General features: G+C 43.0%; 1 protein-coding gene across 1 annotated transcript in view; it reads left to right on the top strand.

The window, feature by feature from the left end:
* The first annotated feature begins 2,912 nt into the window (after positions 1 to 2,912).
* gig2o (grass carp reovirus (GCRV)-induced gene 2o) overlaps positions 2,913 to 19,037 on the top strand; it is a 36,679-nt gene continuing 20,554 nt past the window's right edge. The window contains exons 1-4 of the mRNA XM_067970716.1: positions 2,913 to 3,079; positions 7,231 to 7,908; positions 16,210 to 16,877; positions 18,611 to 18,672. Coding sequence (XP_067826817.1) covers positions 7,276 to 7,908; positions 16,210 to 16,877; positions 18,611 to 18,672 — 1,363 coding nt within the window. The 5' untranslated portion in view covers positions 2,913 to 3,079; positions 7,231 to 7,275. The remainder of the gene's footprint in view (positions 3,080 to 7,230; positions 7,909 to 16,209; positions 16,878 to 18,610; positions 18,673 to 19,037) is intronic.

Here is a 19,037-nt window from a genome sequence, read left to right as displayed (position 1 = left end):
TTAAAGTTAGTTTTAACGTTAAAAACAGGGTTAGAAAAGAGAGATTAGATTAGATGGAAGAAAAAGTCAAAAGAAAGTAAGGAGAGAGAGAGAGTCTGGAGAAAATGATATGAGATGGGAACAGAAGTAACGTGGCTGCAATTGCACAGTCCGTTACTTCTGTTCCCTGCTAAGTTCCCATTGCAACTCTGATGGGAGTGTGGCGGAAGAGCCCAGACCCAGTTACACCAGGTACCAGCCTAAGGTAGGAGCAGAACCTTAGCCCACCCCTTACAAGGCCAGTGATGCCAAGGGCGCAGACCTGGGTACGGAGCCAGGCCTGGGGGACAACCCAAGGCAGGAGTTTCCTCATAGAGGCTCGGAAGAAGACTGGAAGCTGGAATGGCAAGGGAAATGAGGTGCACTGGTCTCCAGAAAAGCAAAAGTGGGCCCGACCGGCAAGTTCAGGCCATATCTCCGGATGGGCAAGGATTTTTTTTAAATTTCTATTGTCGACCCCCTTACACAGAGGGCTGAGGGGGTCTGTATGGGGTCTGCAGGGGCTGTCCTTTAGCACTTCTCCCCAAATGGCAGCCAGGTGCTGGGGATTCCAGCAGCATGAAGTAAGCAGGCACCGAGAGGCACCTCCCAACCCCATGTAAATTCGGTGCCCTCTCACTGATCCTTTAAAATCCAGCAAGATCGGCACCAGAGGGCGCTGGAGGACATGATAATGGCACAATTGTGACCTTTGGAGTTTTGGGACCAATTTTTAACATTTTTAAATTAACATTATATTTTAAATGCTTTTGGGTCCCATTGCATTAATAAATTTAGTCCTGTCAATTATTTAGGTTTATTACTGTAACATTTGCACTTGTTTCAGTGTTACAACCAGTTAGTCCAGAGAGGGAGAACTTTTCCTTGGAATAAAGGCAGGAAATGTTTGAAATGCACAGCAGGCCAATAAGTAAAGAAAGATAGAAAGAAAGAGAAACAAAAAAGAAAACATTGCATTTATATAGCGCCTTTCACGACCTCAGGACGTCCCAAAGCGCTTTACAGCCAATGAAGTACTTTTTTAAAAAGTTACTTTTGCAATGTAGGAAACGAGGCAGCCAATTTGCTCACAGCAAGTTCCTAGAAACACTAATGAGGTAAATGATCAGATAATCTGATTTTTTTTTAGGTGTTGGGAGGGATAAATGTTGGCCAGGACACTGGGGAGAACTCTCCTGCTCTTCTTCAAAATAGTGTACTTGAGAGGGCAGACGTGGCCTCAGTTTAACATCTCATCCGAAAGACACCACCTCCAACAGTGCAGCATCCCCTTGGTGCTGCACTGCAGTGTCAGCCTAGATTTTGTGCTCAAGTCTCTGGAGTGGGACTTCAACTCACAACCTTCAGACTCCGAGGCGAGAGTGCTACTCACTGAGTTACGGCTGATACCAAGAAAGACTTAAGAAGCTGGAACGTTTTCACTAGAGCTGAGAAGAATAAGTGGTGAACTGAAAGAGTTCTCCAAGAATATGAAGGGTTCTGATACGGTGAATAGTGATAGTTTGTTTCCACTAGTTGGCAACACATTTATAGGGCACAATTTTAATATAGCTCATAAAAAGAATTAAAGAGGAGCAAGGGAGAAAAAGGAAAGATTAATCTCTCTTTCTTTTCCCTTTCTGTTGTCTTGCTGTCCCTTACTCTCTTTTTCCACTCTTTCCTTTCTCTCTGCCCCTCTCTTTTTCTCTCTTCTCTTTCGCAGGTTATCAGCAGATGGATTTGGACATTGTCCATCAATTAGTTTCACTATTAAAAGCTGCTTGCTTGTTTACTGCCAGACTTTCCCCCGAGTCCTGTTCTGTTCATTAATTTCTTCTATTCTCCATCTTCATTTGTATCATATACACACCATTCCCATACTCATCATTATTCAGTGACCCCCCTCCCCTGCTGGAAAGTGTGGGTGTATAGGTGTGTATATATGTGGGTGTGAGTGTATGTGTGTGTGCATGTGTGTATATGCGTTTATATGTGTGCATTTATATATGCGTGTATGTGTGTATATATGTGTATGTATATTTGTGTGTGGATATGTGTGTATGTGTGTGGTTATATATGTGTGTGCATTTATTTATGTGTGTGTATGTGTGTATTTGTCTCTGGATATGTGTGTGGTTACATATGTGTGTATATATGTGTGTGTATATTGTGTGTGGATATGTGTGTGGTTATATAAGTGTGTATGTATGTATGTGTGTGTGTATATTTGCCTCTGGATATGTGTGTGTGGATATATATGTGTGTGTATATGTGTGTGTATATTGTGTGTGGATATGTGTGTGATTATATAAGTGTGTACATAATGAATGTGTATGTATGTATGTGTGTGTGTATATTTGCCTCTGGATATGTGTGTGTGGATATATATGTGTGTGTATATTGTGTGTGGATATGTGTGTGTGGATATATATATGGATATGTGTGTGTGGATATATATGTGTGTGTATATTGTGTGTGGATATGTGTGTGTGGATATATATATGGATATGTGTGTGTGGATATATATGTGTGTGTATATTGTGTGTGGATATGTGTGTGTGGATATATATATGGATATGTGTGTGTGGATATATCTGTGTGTGTATATGTGTATGGATGTGTATGTTGGTTGAATAAAGGATTGAGCATATCTGTGCTGCCCTGGATGATTGCATTGCATGCCAAAGTCACCACCTAGTAAAGGCACCCACACGAAGAATAGGCATTGGGTTGAGGTATTGGAAGGATGCTGGCTCACACACACACACGATGTACCCCATCGTATTTGAAAAATAGGATCACCGTTCTGCTTATAAGATAAAGCCACAATTCAAAGACAAAGTAGAGCATAATGGGGGCACCGCAAAAAATCCCAATGATTTGAGAGATTTAGAAATTAATTTAAAATCTTCGAGAGTCACAAAAATTGGGCAGTTTTCGCTATTTGAAAATTTCCCTTTTCACGGAACCGAAAGTAAATTCCAAGTTTTAAGAGTTAGTTTCGTTTTACGTGTCTGTGAAAAGTTTCGGGAGGAGACAGGCAGCTCGGCACATTCGGGAGGTAATGGATTTTAATTCTGATTTCTGGAAAGAACTTTTTATTCTTGTTAATTTCATCAGTGCATCGCGCGATTATTAGAAAGATCATAAATGTCACATTCATACGCCAATCGGCAAATCGATCCGTTTAAAGGTTAGCAGCAGAATGGATATTGTAATCATCTGATTCCATGTACACACAGTTTCTGTGTGGGGAGAGAGAGGTCTGTGCGGCTCCTTAACTCTGAATCGGAGACAGAAACCGAGAAGAAACTTTACATGTGGTTGTTAGAAAAGGCAACAGGTAGCAGAAGGGCCGCTGTTCATTTGGGGCCATGATTTATGTATCTTTTAATGTGTTAAACATGGAAAAACATCGATTGGAGCTGGGATATTAAAAATGCCACATAGATCTTTGCTGTGGTATCGCATTTAAACAAGTCGCCCCGATTATATGGCATTTGGTCGATGAAGTTGTGAGTGTGCAAGTCAGGATTACTTGTTTGGGAGTGTGGTGTCACTGCCAGGCCAGACCTCAAACGTGTGATTTTTAAAACAAATCCCCTCCTTTCTAATCACTTCAAACAAGTTTCTGCAACTTCTTGTATTCATCACACTTGGGATCCTTCTTACGGTTGCCATCTTTCCAGGATTGCTCTGGGGTCTCCAGGAATTGAAGATTAGACTCCAGGGCACTGCCGTGAGCAACACCCAGGTGAAAAATCATAGGGGCATAAAAACAAATGACGAGTTCTTTTTCATTTTCTTTGAACACTTTCGTTTATCAGTTATGGAGATATTGGAAATAGGACAAAATGGCTCTTTGGACAGGACCGGTGGGAGATGATGAAACCTCCAGGAACAGGTCGAACCAGAATTGGCAACCCTACTCCTTCTCCATTCTCCCCGCAGGATTTGTACTTTCCATTACTTTATCTCACTTTCAATTTTGTTTGCTGATGCATTTAGGATAAAGATCTTGACTAACATGAAGTACCTTTGGATAGAATTAGAAAATCTAAAGTAGATGTGGAATAAATGGCGTCATTTGAATTATTCGATGTCTACTTTTGATTTCCCAATTTTACCTGACTGCACCTTGTGTTTGCTGGTGTTCATTATCAACAATAACAATTTACATTTATATAGCGCCTTTAACGTAGTAAAATGTCCCAAGGCGCTTCACAGGAGCGATGTCAAACAAAATTTGACATAGAGACACATAAGGAGATATTAGGACAGGAACATAGGAACATAGGAACAGGAGTAGGCCATTCAGCCCCTTGTGCCTGCTCTGCCATTTGATAAGATCATGGCTGACAGGTGACCAAAAGCTTGGTTTTAAGAGCGTCTTAAAGGAGGAGAGAGAGGTAGGGAAGCGGAGAGGTTTAGGGAGGGAATTCCAGAGCTTAGGGCCCAGGCAGCTGAAGGCACGGCCGCCAATGGTGGAGCGATTAAAATCAGGGATGCGCAAGAGGCAGGTATTGGAGGAGCGCAGAGATCTCGGAGGGTTGTAGGGTTGGAGGGAGTGACAGAGATAGGGAGGGGCGAGGCCATGGAGGGATTTGAAAACAAGGGTGAGAATTTTTAAATCGAGGCATTGCCAGGCTAGGAGCCAATGTAGGTCTGCGAGCACGGGTCCCTTTAGTCTGGATCCTCGACTGCCTATAATATGTACAGGGTTTGCCATTCCCTTTAATACCATAGAGGACATAATATTCCCCTGTATTACATATATGTTTTAAGGCCCACCTTTGCCACAGTTTCTCATTTGTTACTTTTTGGGGTTTCTACTCAAATATTTCTCTTGTGTTCATCGCCAAAGATCCCTTCTTCACTTCCGATGAACTACAATACGTCCAATATCTGGCAATGCAGCAAGCCAGGGGTTGAAAAATTCACCAGATAGATACTGGGGCTAAAGGTTAAATTATGAGGACAGGTTGTATAGGTTAGACTTATATTCCCTTGTGAATAGAGGATTAAGGGGTGATCTAATCGAGGTGTTTAAGATGATTAAAGGATTTGATAGGGTAGATGCAGGGAAACTATTTCCTCTGGTGGGGGGAGTTCAGAATAAAGGGGCAGAACCTTAAAATTAGAGCCAGGCCGTTCAGGAGTGATGTCAGGAAGCACTTCTTCACACAAAGGGTAGTGGAAATCTGGAACTCTCTCCGACCAAAAGCTGTTGAGGCTGGGGGTCAATTGAAAATTTCAAAACTGAGATTGATCGATTTTTGTTAGGCAAGGGTAGTAAGGATTACGGAACCAAAGTGAGTTAAGATACAGATGGAGTTAAGAAACATGATCTAATTGAATAGCGGAACAGATTTGAGGGGCTGAATGGCCTTTTCCTGTACCTATGTTCCTAAAAATACTCTTGTTATTGTTTTTATCTTACTGAGGTATATGACGAGCCCTCTTGCAATCGCCTGGAAAATAATAAGAGAAACACTGTCAGTCTGTGGCTTAGGCTAAAACTGTAGAACAAGTTTATTAAAATAACCACATTAGCAAAGATAATGCAGCAAATTATAACTTTTTACAGAATATATTTATCCCTCTTTGCAGACAGAAAATAATAAAATAATCCCGAGGCATAGAATATAAGCGCAGGGAGGTTATGCTAGAACTGTAAAAAAACACTAGTTAGGCCACAGCTAGAGTACCACATACAGTTCTGGTCAGAAGAAAGCTGTGATTGCACTGGAGAGGGTACAGAGGAGATTTACTAGGATGTTTCCAGGACTGGAGAATTTTATCTATGAGGAATGATTGGATAGGCTGGGGTTATTTTCTTTGGAACAGAGGAGGCTGTGGGGAGAGTTAATTGAAGTGTATAAAATTATGAGGGGCCTAGATAGAGTGGATAGGAAGGACCTATTTCCCTTAGCAGAGAGGTCAATAACCAGGGAGTATAGATTTAAAGTAATTGGTAGAAGGATTAGAGGGGAGTTGAGGAGAAACTTTTTCACCCAGAGGGTGATGGAGGTCTGGAACTCACTGCCTGAAAGGGTGGTAGAGGCAGAAAGCCTAATCACATTTAAAAAGTACTTGGACATGCACTTGAAGTGCCGTGACCTACAGGGCTACGGTCCAAGTGCTGGAAAGTGGGATTAGGATTAGGTTGGTTAGCTCTTTTTCGGCCGGCACAAACACGATGGGCCGAATGGCCTCCTTCTGTGCCGTAAGTTTCTATGATTCTATGAAACAAATACAACCCTTTGTTAACACTCTTCCTAATTCTGGATCTGAAATACTAACCCTTAACAATAACCTCACATCAGGGTCTTTGCCTATTCGTCCACAGAGTCTTCAGCTTTCTTCTTAATAGTTGGAATTGATAGCATGCTCCCAGAGCTATATCTCTGTTGCTCTTTGAAGTTCCAAAGGAAAGCAAAAATGTGTCTCGCAATCTGCCGATCAAAATTAAAGACACCAATCATCGCATACTCCCAGAGCATCAGCAGTGCCCATCTCCTAAGTGTCAGATCCAAATCCAATTATTGCCTCATTTAGTCTTAATGGACCATCCCCAAAACAAGAGGTGATGCCAACCCAATGGACTTCAATAAACCATTATTAATACATAAACTACAACTGGTGTCAACCCAGGCATTTTGTCTCCGAGAATGGCTGCACTGGAATAATGGAATGTCAGCCTTCGCTCAGTGGGAGCACTTTTGCCTCTGAGCCAAGAAGGTTGTGGGTAAAAGTCTCAGTCCAGTGACTTGAGCACAAAATCTAGGCTGACACATAAAGTGCAGTACAGAGTATGTCTCTGTCTCGTTCCATAACTCCAAACATACCTCTTTCTTCATTTTAATGGTTTTTGCAATTTGTCTCCTAGTTTTTTCGTGATGTGGAGATGCCGGTGACGGACTGGGGTTGACAATTGTAAACAATTTTACAACACCAAGTTATAGTCCAACAATTTTATTTTAAAATCCACAAGCTTTCGGAGGCTTCCTCCTTCCGCAGGTGAATGCTCCTTCCTCCTTCCTCATTCACCCGCGGAAGGAGGAAGCCTCCGAAAGCTTGTGGATTTTAAAATAAAATTGTTGGACTATAACTTGGTGTTGTAAAATTGTTTACAATAGTTTTTTCGTGAAAGTGTGCTCCTGGCAGTGGGTGAGACCTTGACAAGTACCATGTAAATGTTTCCTGTTGCAGGTCTCGGGTGGCAGCGGAACAAGAAGAGAAACATTGTTCAGAAAAATGTCCGTTGAGTTTTACGGGTGGCAGGTAATCAACGATGATAATGGGCACCTGAAATCGGGACAGGAGGTTCAAAATGGAAGAGGATATACTATGTACCATGGGACCCACAAAAACAATGCCGCAAATATAATATGCTCAGGGTTTGTTCAATCCAAGGATGGGCTCCTGGGTCCTGGAGTGTACGTGAGCAGAGATTTTCATAAAGCAAGAGCGTACCCACATGGAATACCAGACAGTGACAGAGTGATCTTCAAGCTGAAAGTGAGAGTTGGAAAAGTGAAGAAAATAGACACGGATAATCATCCCCATCAAAAAGCCTGGCATCAGAATGGCTACAACACTGCCTGGGTCCCTCCGAATTGTGGGATAAAGACCATTCTCAGTGGGAGAGAGGAAGACTGCGTCTGGGATCCCAAACGGATTACGGTGGTGGATATCGCCTACGCAGATCACCAGACCAAGAAGGATCTGAAGAAGCTGATTCACCAACAGACGAGGGCCAAGAAAGTGCAGGTCAAGGGTCAGTGCGACATCTGTGGACACCAGAAACAATCATCCCATGTAACTGAGAGATGCTGGGGATGTGAAAAAACCATCTGCCCTTTTATGAGCAAACATGTTTGTAAAAAAGGGAAATAAGGAGATGTTTTAGTGGTAACTCTTTTTAATCATTGTCTGTTTGTGAATGAGCTGATGTGTCTCTTCATTCCCGCTCTCCCCCTTCTCTATTAACATTAAGAATATCAGGAACAGGAAAAGACATTTAGGTCCAACACGCTGTTTTTTTTCACAGTTTAACCCCAATTCTCACCATTTCCATCAACACATCTCTTTCCAGAAACACATTTAATTGTGTCTCAAGCCCATTTATACTGTCTGGGATGGCCAATGATGCAGACAGTATATTTCCCTTTGGGAAAATAAGTTTTGTTGACTTCCCTTCTCACCCCCAACTTCTAAATGTTTCATTAACTCCTCCTTCACACAATTTTTCCTTTCCATTAAATTTCCAGAATTGCCTCTCTGTATCACACATTTTTTTTTTGGAAGAACAGGTTTACCCGCATGTCTTGCAGATTTCTGTTGACCCTGTTTACAGCTCCCAGTCTAACAGGATGCTGATGCATAACATCCTTCCAATAACACACTCTTTACTATAAGGTGGTTGTTATACTCAGTGCTGCAGTTCTGCCAATGTTTGAGCCACGCTGAGAGGTGGGAGTGTGGTCAAACTGCCTGATTGCACTGTTATGGCACTTGCCCTTGCGAGAGCTTGTTGCCTACATGCTCAAAATGTGGAGATGCCGGTGATGGACTGGGGTTGACAATTGTAAACAATTTTACAACACCAAGTTATAGTCCAGCAATTTTATTTTAAATTCACAAGCTTTCGGAGGCTTCCTCCTTCCTCAGGTAAATGTTCAGGAGCTCCTTGAAGCCTACGCATTTATACATATAGAACAATACATGGTGTTTACAGAATGCCCCTGCAACTGCCCGTTGCCAAGGCAATCACCGTGTTCAGACAGAGAATACACATTCAACAAAAAAACAAACAGGAAAAAAAAAACAGAGAGGCAGAAACATCCGGAAGGCAGAGAAAGCCAGCAAATGACCCATTATATGACACGTTAATGACATATTAAAAACAGATAACATTTGTTCGCTGGTGGGGTAACGTGTCATATAATGGGTCATTTGCTGGCTTTCTCTGCCTTCCGGATGTTTCTGCCTCTCTCTGTTTTTTTTTTCCTGTTTGTTTTTTTGTTGAATGTGTATTCGGGGGTTCTGCAGGTGACACCTCTCTGTCTGAACACGGTGATTGCCTTGGCAACGGGCAGTTGCAGGGGCATTCTGTAAACACCATGTATTGTTCTATATGTATAAATGCGTAGGCTTCAAGGAGATCCTGAACATTTACCTGAGGAAGGAGGAAGCCTCCGAAAGCTTGTGAATTTAAAATAAAATTGCTGGACTATAACTTGGTGTTGTAAAATTGTTTACATGCTCAAAAGCGTAGATCACACAAAGGGATTTAATGTGAGTGCATTAACCAGTGCACTACTACAGAAAATGAATCTCCAAGAATCTTCCCTCCATTTTCGTAAACTACAATTGCCTTGGGATCAATTTTTCACATTGGCAGAAACCTGGAAATTTAACACACATACAAACACCAGAAGTTCTCCTCCCCCCCACCCCCACCCAAAAGCACGGAGGGTAAATGCAGCATTCCACATGCTACTGAGCATTACAGTCTAGGGATGTCCCAGGCTCAATTCTCTGTGTTGAGTTCGATGATTTTAGATGGAGTGGCAGTTGTGGTGCTACAATTTGCCCAATCTGCCTTGGGGCAGGGAGGAGAAAAATCAGCCAGGATTCCTGCTCCTGATCACCATCCAGTCCAATCCTGTCCTGGCCCGATGGCCGTGCCTGAGCACTTCCAGGCAAGGAATGGATTGGACTTAGCTGTGATGCCCACCATGGTTAAATAGCCAGCCCTGACTGTCTAAATGAACACATGAAGAATGGCCACTGGATGACTGGCCGCACCTGTGGAGGTGAATGCCAACCAGAGGAGAAGGGGAGAGGAAACTGGTGCAAATGAAGACACACAAAGCCCTGGGCTATTATAGTAACCACTTTGTAATGATTGTATTTCTGTGTCATGTTGCGGACTACAGATACAAGGTGCGGAATTCCTTCCTTATTTCAGTAATGTGCAATATACAATATCGAGTTTACAGTCTCAGCTGAACTGCCTTCTATCATTGACTTGTTATCAGAAACAGAAGTAACACCAATTAAATTTTACTCTGGGCGGGTATAGTATTAATATCAAGGGATATAATTTTCTATGATAGTGCACTGGTGAATGTGTTCATGAAAGGAATTTTACAACAATCCTTCACTTGTTTAAAATAACAATCAAACAGTCCACAGGGGGATTTTATGAGCAAGAACAAACTCATCTGCTACCAGAAGAAATTAAACCCTGAGGTTTTGAGGAGGTCAACTCTGCACTAAACTCGTATGGACAATACTCTTAATAATCTGTTGCATTTGATGAATATTTTTAAAGATGTGCCACTATTGACAATGATTTGCTTTTTCTGTTGAGAATTACCACTGCCTATATTGTACAACTTCATTAAAGTGACGTCAAAGGAAATTGGAAACAACTCGTCTTGTGTTGAGTATTGTCACGGCTGATTCCTTAAAGTGAAAAAGTGTTTGTCCAAACTTGCTTATAAACATATAAATAATGTTGAAATCCTCGTATCACTTGCATGTGACATATGTGTGTCTAAAAATGGCGTATTGATCCTTTGCCAAAGGGGAAAAAAATTGCAATGCGCTCTTTTTGTTAAGACAGTGTCCCTTTAAGATACAGATGTTTACCGTTCTCCTTTTTCTTTCTTGGTCTCTCAGTGCCACTCATCATTTCCAGGTGAGAGGACAAGTGGGAAATCCACTGTCAGGCTTCTCCCGGTACTAGTGTGTGACGGGGGATGCGGGAGGCTGGTCCAAAGTGACTCTCCCGCCAACGTCTTCTCTCTCTCCGCATCTTTCCAACCTCCCGTCCACAGCGTGACTGAGATTAGGACCTCAGCGTGTGGGCAATCGATGGTGCAAGGCCATGTCCTCCCTGTCATCACACTGAAACTTTAACATGCCCACTCACCAAGCCCTCGGCCCCCATTCCATTGTTTTATTTTTTCCAATTCTCTTCATGGGGATCAGCTGCCTTTTTGTACCTCACCCGATTAGGCGTTCTTCATGTGTTGCCTAGATGGTGAGTGCTGGTGGACTATTTGACCATGGTTTACATTCCAGTCAAGCCCAATGCTTTCCTCACCCAACATCCATGCCTATGTTCCAAGAGGAGTATCTGGACGGTGATCAGAATCAGGAAACACAGTTAATTTTTCTCCTTTTTAGACCAGGAGCGGAGGTCAGTTGTCGTGCCCCTAACACCATCCCAACTGAGGTCGGCTAACGTGGGCTGTGAAGATTTTCCCGGAATGAGGAATATCCTCACTGGAAAAAGATGAAGGAAATTCCTATATACCAACCAATGCATTTCCTGACATACCTGCAGCCGTCAAGAGCTGCTTTCCCTTCAACTGTTCTAGAAAGTTCTAGCCAGCACTTGTTCTGCTGGAAGCCTATGCACACGCCAGGGACTCGCTTCACTACCTGTTCCATAACGTCACCCCACTCAAGGGGAGGGAGATCACATGGCCATTCCTGGCTAAACCCTTAGTGATTTGTTGCAGGGTATTGCACTTGGGACCTTATGGTCTCAATGGCTCTGCTTTTTTAACGCTACTTTAAACATAACCAAAACACCTTTACCACGGTTCTGTTGGCTTGGGGCACAATACTGCTTTGGTAGGTCCAAGTAAAACAAGAGCATCAGTGAGAGGGTCTGTTCAAGGTCCACAGCAATTCTACGTTACCATGATGCTCATATGCATTGGGGCCAATAGTGTGAACCTGAGTGCATGTTCCTATACACAAGTGAGTTGTACAAGAAGTTTTGGAGTCTCCTGGATCACACTTTCCTTCGGGGACAGTAGTTGCTGCTCATTTAAGTATTTTTCTGGTGCTCCATGCACCATAGTGGCTGGAAGTTTGGGCACCAGTAAGAGGTTGCTAGTTGGCCACAGAGTGCTGGCAGATTTTCCTGAGGGACGGGATAATGAGCGCCAGCGGGCATGGGGACACGGTGGGCCAAGGATCAGAGGGGCATGGGAAAGACAAGGGGTTACACGGGGCAAGAGCCAGAGCCACCTCAGCACCTGTTACAGATGGGAAGGCCTAATAACTTAAATAAAATGGGGGACTTAATGACACAGGCACTCAGTTTGTACATGGACTTCCAGCAGTCCAGTCAGAGGCTGGTTGTGTTGGGGCATGCCAGGTGCTTTGGGTGCAGGTTAGGCCTTAAGCCTCTGTGCCCAAGAATACGGGAAGTGGTTACCTATTGCACTTCAGCATCATTTTGCCATTTGATGACAAGTCCCTTAAACGTAACACATTGCTCGGTCCAGTAATAGACGTTCATGTTTAGGGAGAATCGCTGTGGTTTTGTAACACTTGAGGGCATGTAAAATGAATGAAATGCATCAGCACATAGAAAGTATGAGATCTGGTTTCCCAATGGCTTAGCAAGTGTATCCAGTGAGCAGCTGAACCTAACAGGCCAAGAGTGTCCCAGGTTTACCTTTGATCTGTGCTGAATTAGTTAATCTCGCCAGGCTATCCCAAAATACGTAATAATCAATTAAATACTTATTTTTTGAAGTGAAGTCACTGCTGTAATGTAGGGATCCAGAGCAGTCAGTGTGTACACAGCAACATCCCACAAATAGCAATGTGATAATGACCAGATAATCTGTTTTTTAGTCATGTTGGTTGAGGGACAAATGTTGGCCAGGACATTGGGGAGAACTCTCCTGCTCTTCTTTGAAATAGCACTGTGTGATCTTTTGAATTGACTTGAGAGGGCAGATGGAAAGACAAGACCTCCAACAGTGCAACAACTGGAGTGTCAGCCTGGATTATGTGCTCAAGTCTCTGGAGTAGGTCTTGAAACCTGCAACCTTGTGACTCAGGGGCAAGAGAGCTACCCACTGAGCCACGGCTTAGGCTAATTGTAATGCTCCAAACAGGAGAGGTGTTCAGGGCATTACAATTGGCTTCAGCACCCCTTGGGTTAAAGAGGGAAAACTGGCCAGGGTTACTGCTCACGATCATTGTACAGCGATCTCGACAGGAATTGCACATGTGAGGAGAAATTCTCATAAGAACAGAGAAGGTTAAGGGGAGATCTAAGAGAGGAAATCAAAATTATGAGCTTTGGTGGGGTGAATAAGGAGAAACGATCAAGGGTTGATGAACGGATAACTAAGGGGCTTAAATTTAAAATTATCACCAAACGAATGACGATAGAGGTAAGGAGAAGTTTTTAAAAAGTAAGTGGATCAATATTTTAAGCAGGAAAATGTTAAAGGGTATGGGGAAAGGGTTTGATAAATGGGACTAAATACATTGCTCTTTCAGAGAGCTGGCACAGGGGCAATGGGCCAAATGGCCTCCTTCTGTGCTGTGAAATTCAACATTTCAATGATTCTATATGTGGATGGTGGGTGTGGGCAGGATTGGGTTTGTTTGTGATGCCCCCCAATGATCGGAAAGCTCATCAACACTTATTGTCAAGCCTCGAGTGGGAATAAGAGCTGCTTGAACAAGGTATCACAGGGCTACCCAGGCCAAGGACAACGCCTTCAGGAGAAGAGGGGAGAAAATTAGTAAACAGAAAGATTAAACATAGCAAAACTTTCTACGTATCAGGGGGTAATGGAGCCTTCAGAGTTTGAGGCAAAATAAAGGACTAGACATCGGGATTTGGATCCAGGTCTGTAATTAGTGGCCCCCTGCCCCCACTTAGCTTCAGGCTCTTTAAATGGTTTATTTGCGTGCAGGGCCCTTTAAATAGTGACATCATCAATAAGGCAGGCTTTTTTTTCTATTTCAGGACATTGAAATTGAAAGTTAAATATTGCCGAGGTTTATGAAAGGAAAGCTGCTTCTCACTCTTTGAAAGGAGTTTACTTATACAGCTAAGTTTTTCATCCGCTGACAAAATTCAGATCAGCCGATCAATTTGGTGAGCTAGCTGTTGCTGTTATGTTATATGTTGAATATTTCTGATTGTTTACTGCTTGCCTAAAGCAGGTTTAAGGACGTGGCCACTGCAGACATCTTGTATATGACTACTTCCTGATTATTTATCTCATCGTATCTACCTGATATGTATGTTTTACCTCTCAGTAAGTGAGACCCAAAGTGTTTAAAATTCTAAATGTAGCACAGTTGATGGTTTAGTGGGTAAATGCTCTCTCCGGGGGTGAGACGGAGTCTTACAAACCAGGAAGTATCAGGTTTAATTCACGACATGTGTTGAGTTCGCTAATCTAACTGAGGTGGTGCTAAAATTAGCCTCAGTGCCCTGACAAGGGAAGGCAAAAGTCAGGCTTCTTGCTCCTGATTGCTATCCTGGGAACTTTCCTGAAAATTCAGGTGGGGACAGGGTTTGGCTAAGCTGAAATGCTCTCCGTGGTTGAATACTCCACTCGGTATCAAAGGGCGGCTGGCACCCTTGAAATAGTGTACCCTGGGATCAATCAACACCTTAAGGACCAGATAGGGAAAATTGGAGATCAATTCCCCGTGTAGCCAGTTCGTACTGCAGATAATAACCCAGTGCTATAAGTAGCATAAAAGAATCGTAGAGTCTTACAGCACAGAAGGAGCCTTTTCGGCCCATCGTGCCTGTGTTGGCTCTTTGGAAGAGCAAACCAAATAGTCCCACTGCTCTGCTCTTTTCCCAGAGCCCTGCAAATGTTTCCTTTTCAAGAATAGAGCCAATTCCCTTTTGAAAGTTATTATTGAATCTGCTGCCACCTCCCTTTCAGGCAGTGCATTCCAGATCATAACAACTCGCTGCATAAAAAAAAAATTCAGCTTGGGAAGCGAAGGGATTTCCCCATTTTGGAAATTCCCGTGCTTTATGCTAACTTGACCAAGCAATACATCCTGTAGAGAATTTTGCTACCCTGCATTACTGCTACGTGTCATTATGTCCTGTGAGGACTGTGGTAGATGACTGTCACCAGAGAGATTAAATCAGGAACAAAGCTATAAGTAGAATCAGGCTTCGGGCCATCAAGAGGTGGAATGCTAAGCCCCAGAGTCTATATTAGCAGCGACAAAAAGAAAGCAATGATGTATCCACTAAATGCTCATCCTACTGATAGAGTTACCTTAACGCTAAAAGTACGATTAGAGAAAGTCAAGACAATAGATACATACGATAATCCGATGCGAAAAACTTGGAATCAGCACGGATATGACACAGTTTGGGTCTCTCCCATCTGTGGGAGGAAAGCTGTCAGCAGTGGATTTATCTGAAATTGTTATGGATATTGCATCTGTGATACACTGGACATCACTGCACATTAACATGTTTACAGGGTGTGTGTGTGGGTTGGCCCTGGGATTAACATTCTCTGAAATTCAAACCCTGGATTTTATTTCAATCGACCTATCAGCTCACAAAACTCTCAGATTTTGGTGTTATGTGAGCTGTTATCTAACTCTGCTGTAGGCGTGCATGCACACGTACTCACACTCGCACACAATCATGTGGCTTTCACATTGCCACTCACTCAGGTTCACCATCAACACATTCACATACACATTCAACATAGCAGATTCACCAGAATGATACTGGGGCTAAAAGGGCTCGATTATGAGGACAGGTTACATAGACTAGGCTTGTATTTCCTTGAATATAGAAGATTAAGGGGTGATCTGTTTAAGGTGATCAAAGGAGTTGATAGGGTAGATAGAGAAAAACGATTTCCTCTGGTGGGGGAGTCTAGGACAAGGGGGCAGAACCTTAAAATTAGAGCTATGCCGCTCAGGGGTGATGTCAGGAAGCACTTCTTCACACAAAGGGCACCGGCTTGACATGGTCACTCACACTTATTCGCCATCAGCTCGTTTGTATACAGGAATACACGCACACCTACATTCATGCAATTTCACTGTCACACACAGTCACACCCTCACATGTACATGTGCTAATGTTACATACAGACATTCACACACACAGACACACACATACACAATCCATGCATACACAACTCCATGTATTCATAGTCTCACGTGTAAATATCCTCTTACACACGCACGCACACTTCCCTATTTGAGCTGGTTGTAGCCTAATTAAATGAATATAAGACTGAGCAATCTTCAAGGAGATGCATCAGCTCTATTTATATTTGAATTTAATTTTGTTTGTTTTTTAGCTTCCAGAAAGAAGCTTGCAGAGCAGTACATCTCCATGTGATTGAGTAGTCAGGGACCAATGGCACGATGGCTTTGACATTTTTTGGATGGGAGACTACTTACGATAATAATCACCATTTGGAGTCAGATCAAGAACCAGTGAACGGGAGAGAATATATCATGTACCATGGAACCTCGGTCAGCAATGCAAAGTCTATCATACAATCAGGCTTCAGGCAATCAAGCAAGGGAATGCTAGGCCCCGGGGTCTATGTTAGCAGAGACAAAGAGAAAGCTCGGAGGTATCCATTAAACACTCCTAATGATAGAGTTATTTTAATGTTAAAAGTACAAGTGGGGAAAGTCAAGAAAATAGATACAGAAAATCATCCCATGGGAACAACTTGGAATCAAGAGGGATACGACACAGCCTGGGTCCCTCCCAACTGTGGGATGAGAAATGTCCCCAGTGGATTGGAGGAAGACTGTGTTTGGGATCCAAAAAGGATCCGGGTGGTCGATGTAATAAATTCCCCCCATCCCTCAACAACACAGCAGTTGAAAGATTTACTTCAAGCAAGTGTGAGCGGTGAACCTGTGTTTGGACCGGAGGCGCCTGAGCAGTGTGGGGTCTGTAAAAACAGGATAGCGCCTTCTCATCAGTTGCAGCTCTGCTGGGGTTGTGGACAGACTATCTGTCCTTTCATGAGGAAACACTTCTGCAAGCGCAATAGACAGTGAAACCATTTCTACCTGATGGGACTGACACCTTCATTTGTTTGACTTTTTCATGACTTCAATGTTGCTGGGCGACGATGATTGCAAGATGTGTTGGCACACTGACCTTTCTTCTCCATAGGCCCGGGTTCATATCTGACCCAGGCTGATGCATTGAAAGTCTATGTGAAATGATTTTGGGCGTTTTCAGACTGGTTCAAGAGTCATGGGCCCACAAAGTGAAACTACGCCAAATTGGGTACAGTCCCCACCGTTTATAGCGGGCCTGTTCATGTGAATTCGATTTGCCCGCATTCGCGATGGCCGGTATAACAGGGTAACGCTATGACAGATCAGAGCACTGTGTGTGTGTTTAACATTGGCCCGTGTTTGTGTCTGGAGGGTATCTAGAGGGTGGTGATTCATTTGCAATAATTTTTCTATGTATTAAACGCGGTGCAATGACTAAAAAAAATAAAAAATATATTATTTGTAACCAACATTTAAAAGTTCTTGAAAGATGATTCGCACAATTTCAACGCACTGTTTAATAAACATAATAGAAACTGATAGACAAGCAGGTAATGGTACTGTCACTAAATCTTTGCTGGTTAGGGTTTTCCCCTCTTAATAAAAAGAAGAAAGAAAGAAAATATTGCATTTATATAGCGCCTTTCATGACCTCAGGACGTCCCAAAGCGCTTACAGCCAATGAAGTACTTTTGAAGTGTAGTCACTGTTGCAATGTAGGAAACGTGGCAGCCAATTTGCGCACAGCAAGATCCCACAAACCAGCAATTGGACGATGACCAGATAATCTTTTTTTTTAGCATTGATGGGTGAGGGATAAATATTGGCCAGGACACGAGGGGACACCTGCTCTTCTTCGAAATAGTGCCATGGGATCTCTTACATCCACCTGAGAGGGCAGACAGGGCCTCAGTTTATTGTCTCATCCAAAAGGTGGCACATCTGACAGTGCAGCACTCCCTCATTAATGCACTGGAACACCAGCCTAGATTTTGTGCTCAAGTCTCTGGAGTGAGTCCTGGACCCACAACCTTCTAACTGAGAGTGCTACACACTGAGCTACAGCTGACATGGCTAAAGTGCAGAATACCCAGCCTCTGACCTGCTCTAGTAGCCACAGCACTTATGTGACTGGTCCAGTTGAGTTTCTGGGCAGTGGCAACCCCCAGATGTTGATGGTGGGGGATTCGGTGATGGTAATGCCATTGAATGTCAAGGGGAATGTTAAGCTCTCTCTTGTTGGGGATGGTCCTCTTAATCATCCCAAGGATAGATATTTCAGACCTCTTTAAACAAGAGTGAGTGGTGAACAAATTCACAGCTGAACCTGTTAGGCCTTAGTGATTATTTATAACCACATCCATATAAGGTGCATATTCTATAAATGCACAAACCCATGGAAGTAACTCTTCTGATCTTGGCAGAATTGTCACAATTTACAAAGTTTCAATGGAGTAGGAATCCAGTCCGGTGAAAAGTGGTTAGGGATTAATGAGAACAGCCTATATGACTCAAATCTATTAGCAATTCATGCTTTTACTGATGTAAAAATGTTTTTATTCCATCTTGACCTTCAGATACTTGTCTTCGTGGACCAACCAGAAATACATTGGATAACAAGCAGGCCTTTAAAACTACGTTCTTCCCACATATTATCATATAACAAGAAATGATCTTCAGAATTTAAAATTTCCTCTAGTACCCTTTTACTATTGTGGGACAGCAATACTGAACCTAGGGGCTGTAAATTCGATATCACGATCAACTCCAATCCTCCTGATGGGAGTAAGAGCCTTGGAGCCACACAATAGTTGTCTCATTGATCTTAACATAGAAAGTTGAATTCCCGATTGGACACACGATGTCACCGTGTTTAAACACTCCGAGGTTGGTTGTTATACAATAGGTACTTCTGCCCTTTTGACCAACATTAACCATGTCATGGCGCACAGCGGTCAGTGAAACGGGATGTTAAAGATCAATCCTTCTACGTTGCTGGACTATCTTCACCGTGCATACCACACATGGCCTGTTTCTCATGGAATACATCGCATTGACACGCATATCGAAATTCCATACTGATACAACAGGAAGTGTCGGGTGCCATCCATTCTTGCTGCTTCGAGTTGTACACCAGTAAATCGGGTGTA

Source organism: Heptranchias perlo, chromosome 33 (genome assembly GCF_035084215.1).
Source record: "Heptranchias perlo isolate sHepPer1 chromosome 33, sHepPer1.hap1, whole genome shotgun sequence".
NCBI lineage: Eukaryota > Metazoa > Chordata > Chondrichthyes > Hexanchiformes > Hexanchidae > Heptranchias > Heptranchias perlo.
This window is presented reverse-complemented; position numbering and strand designations above follow the sequence as displayed.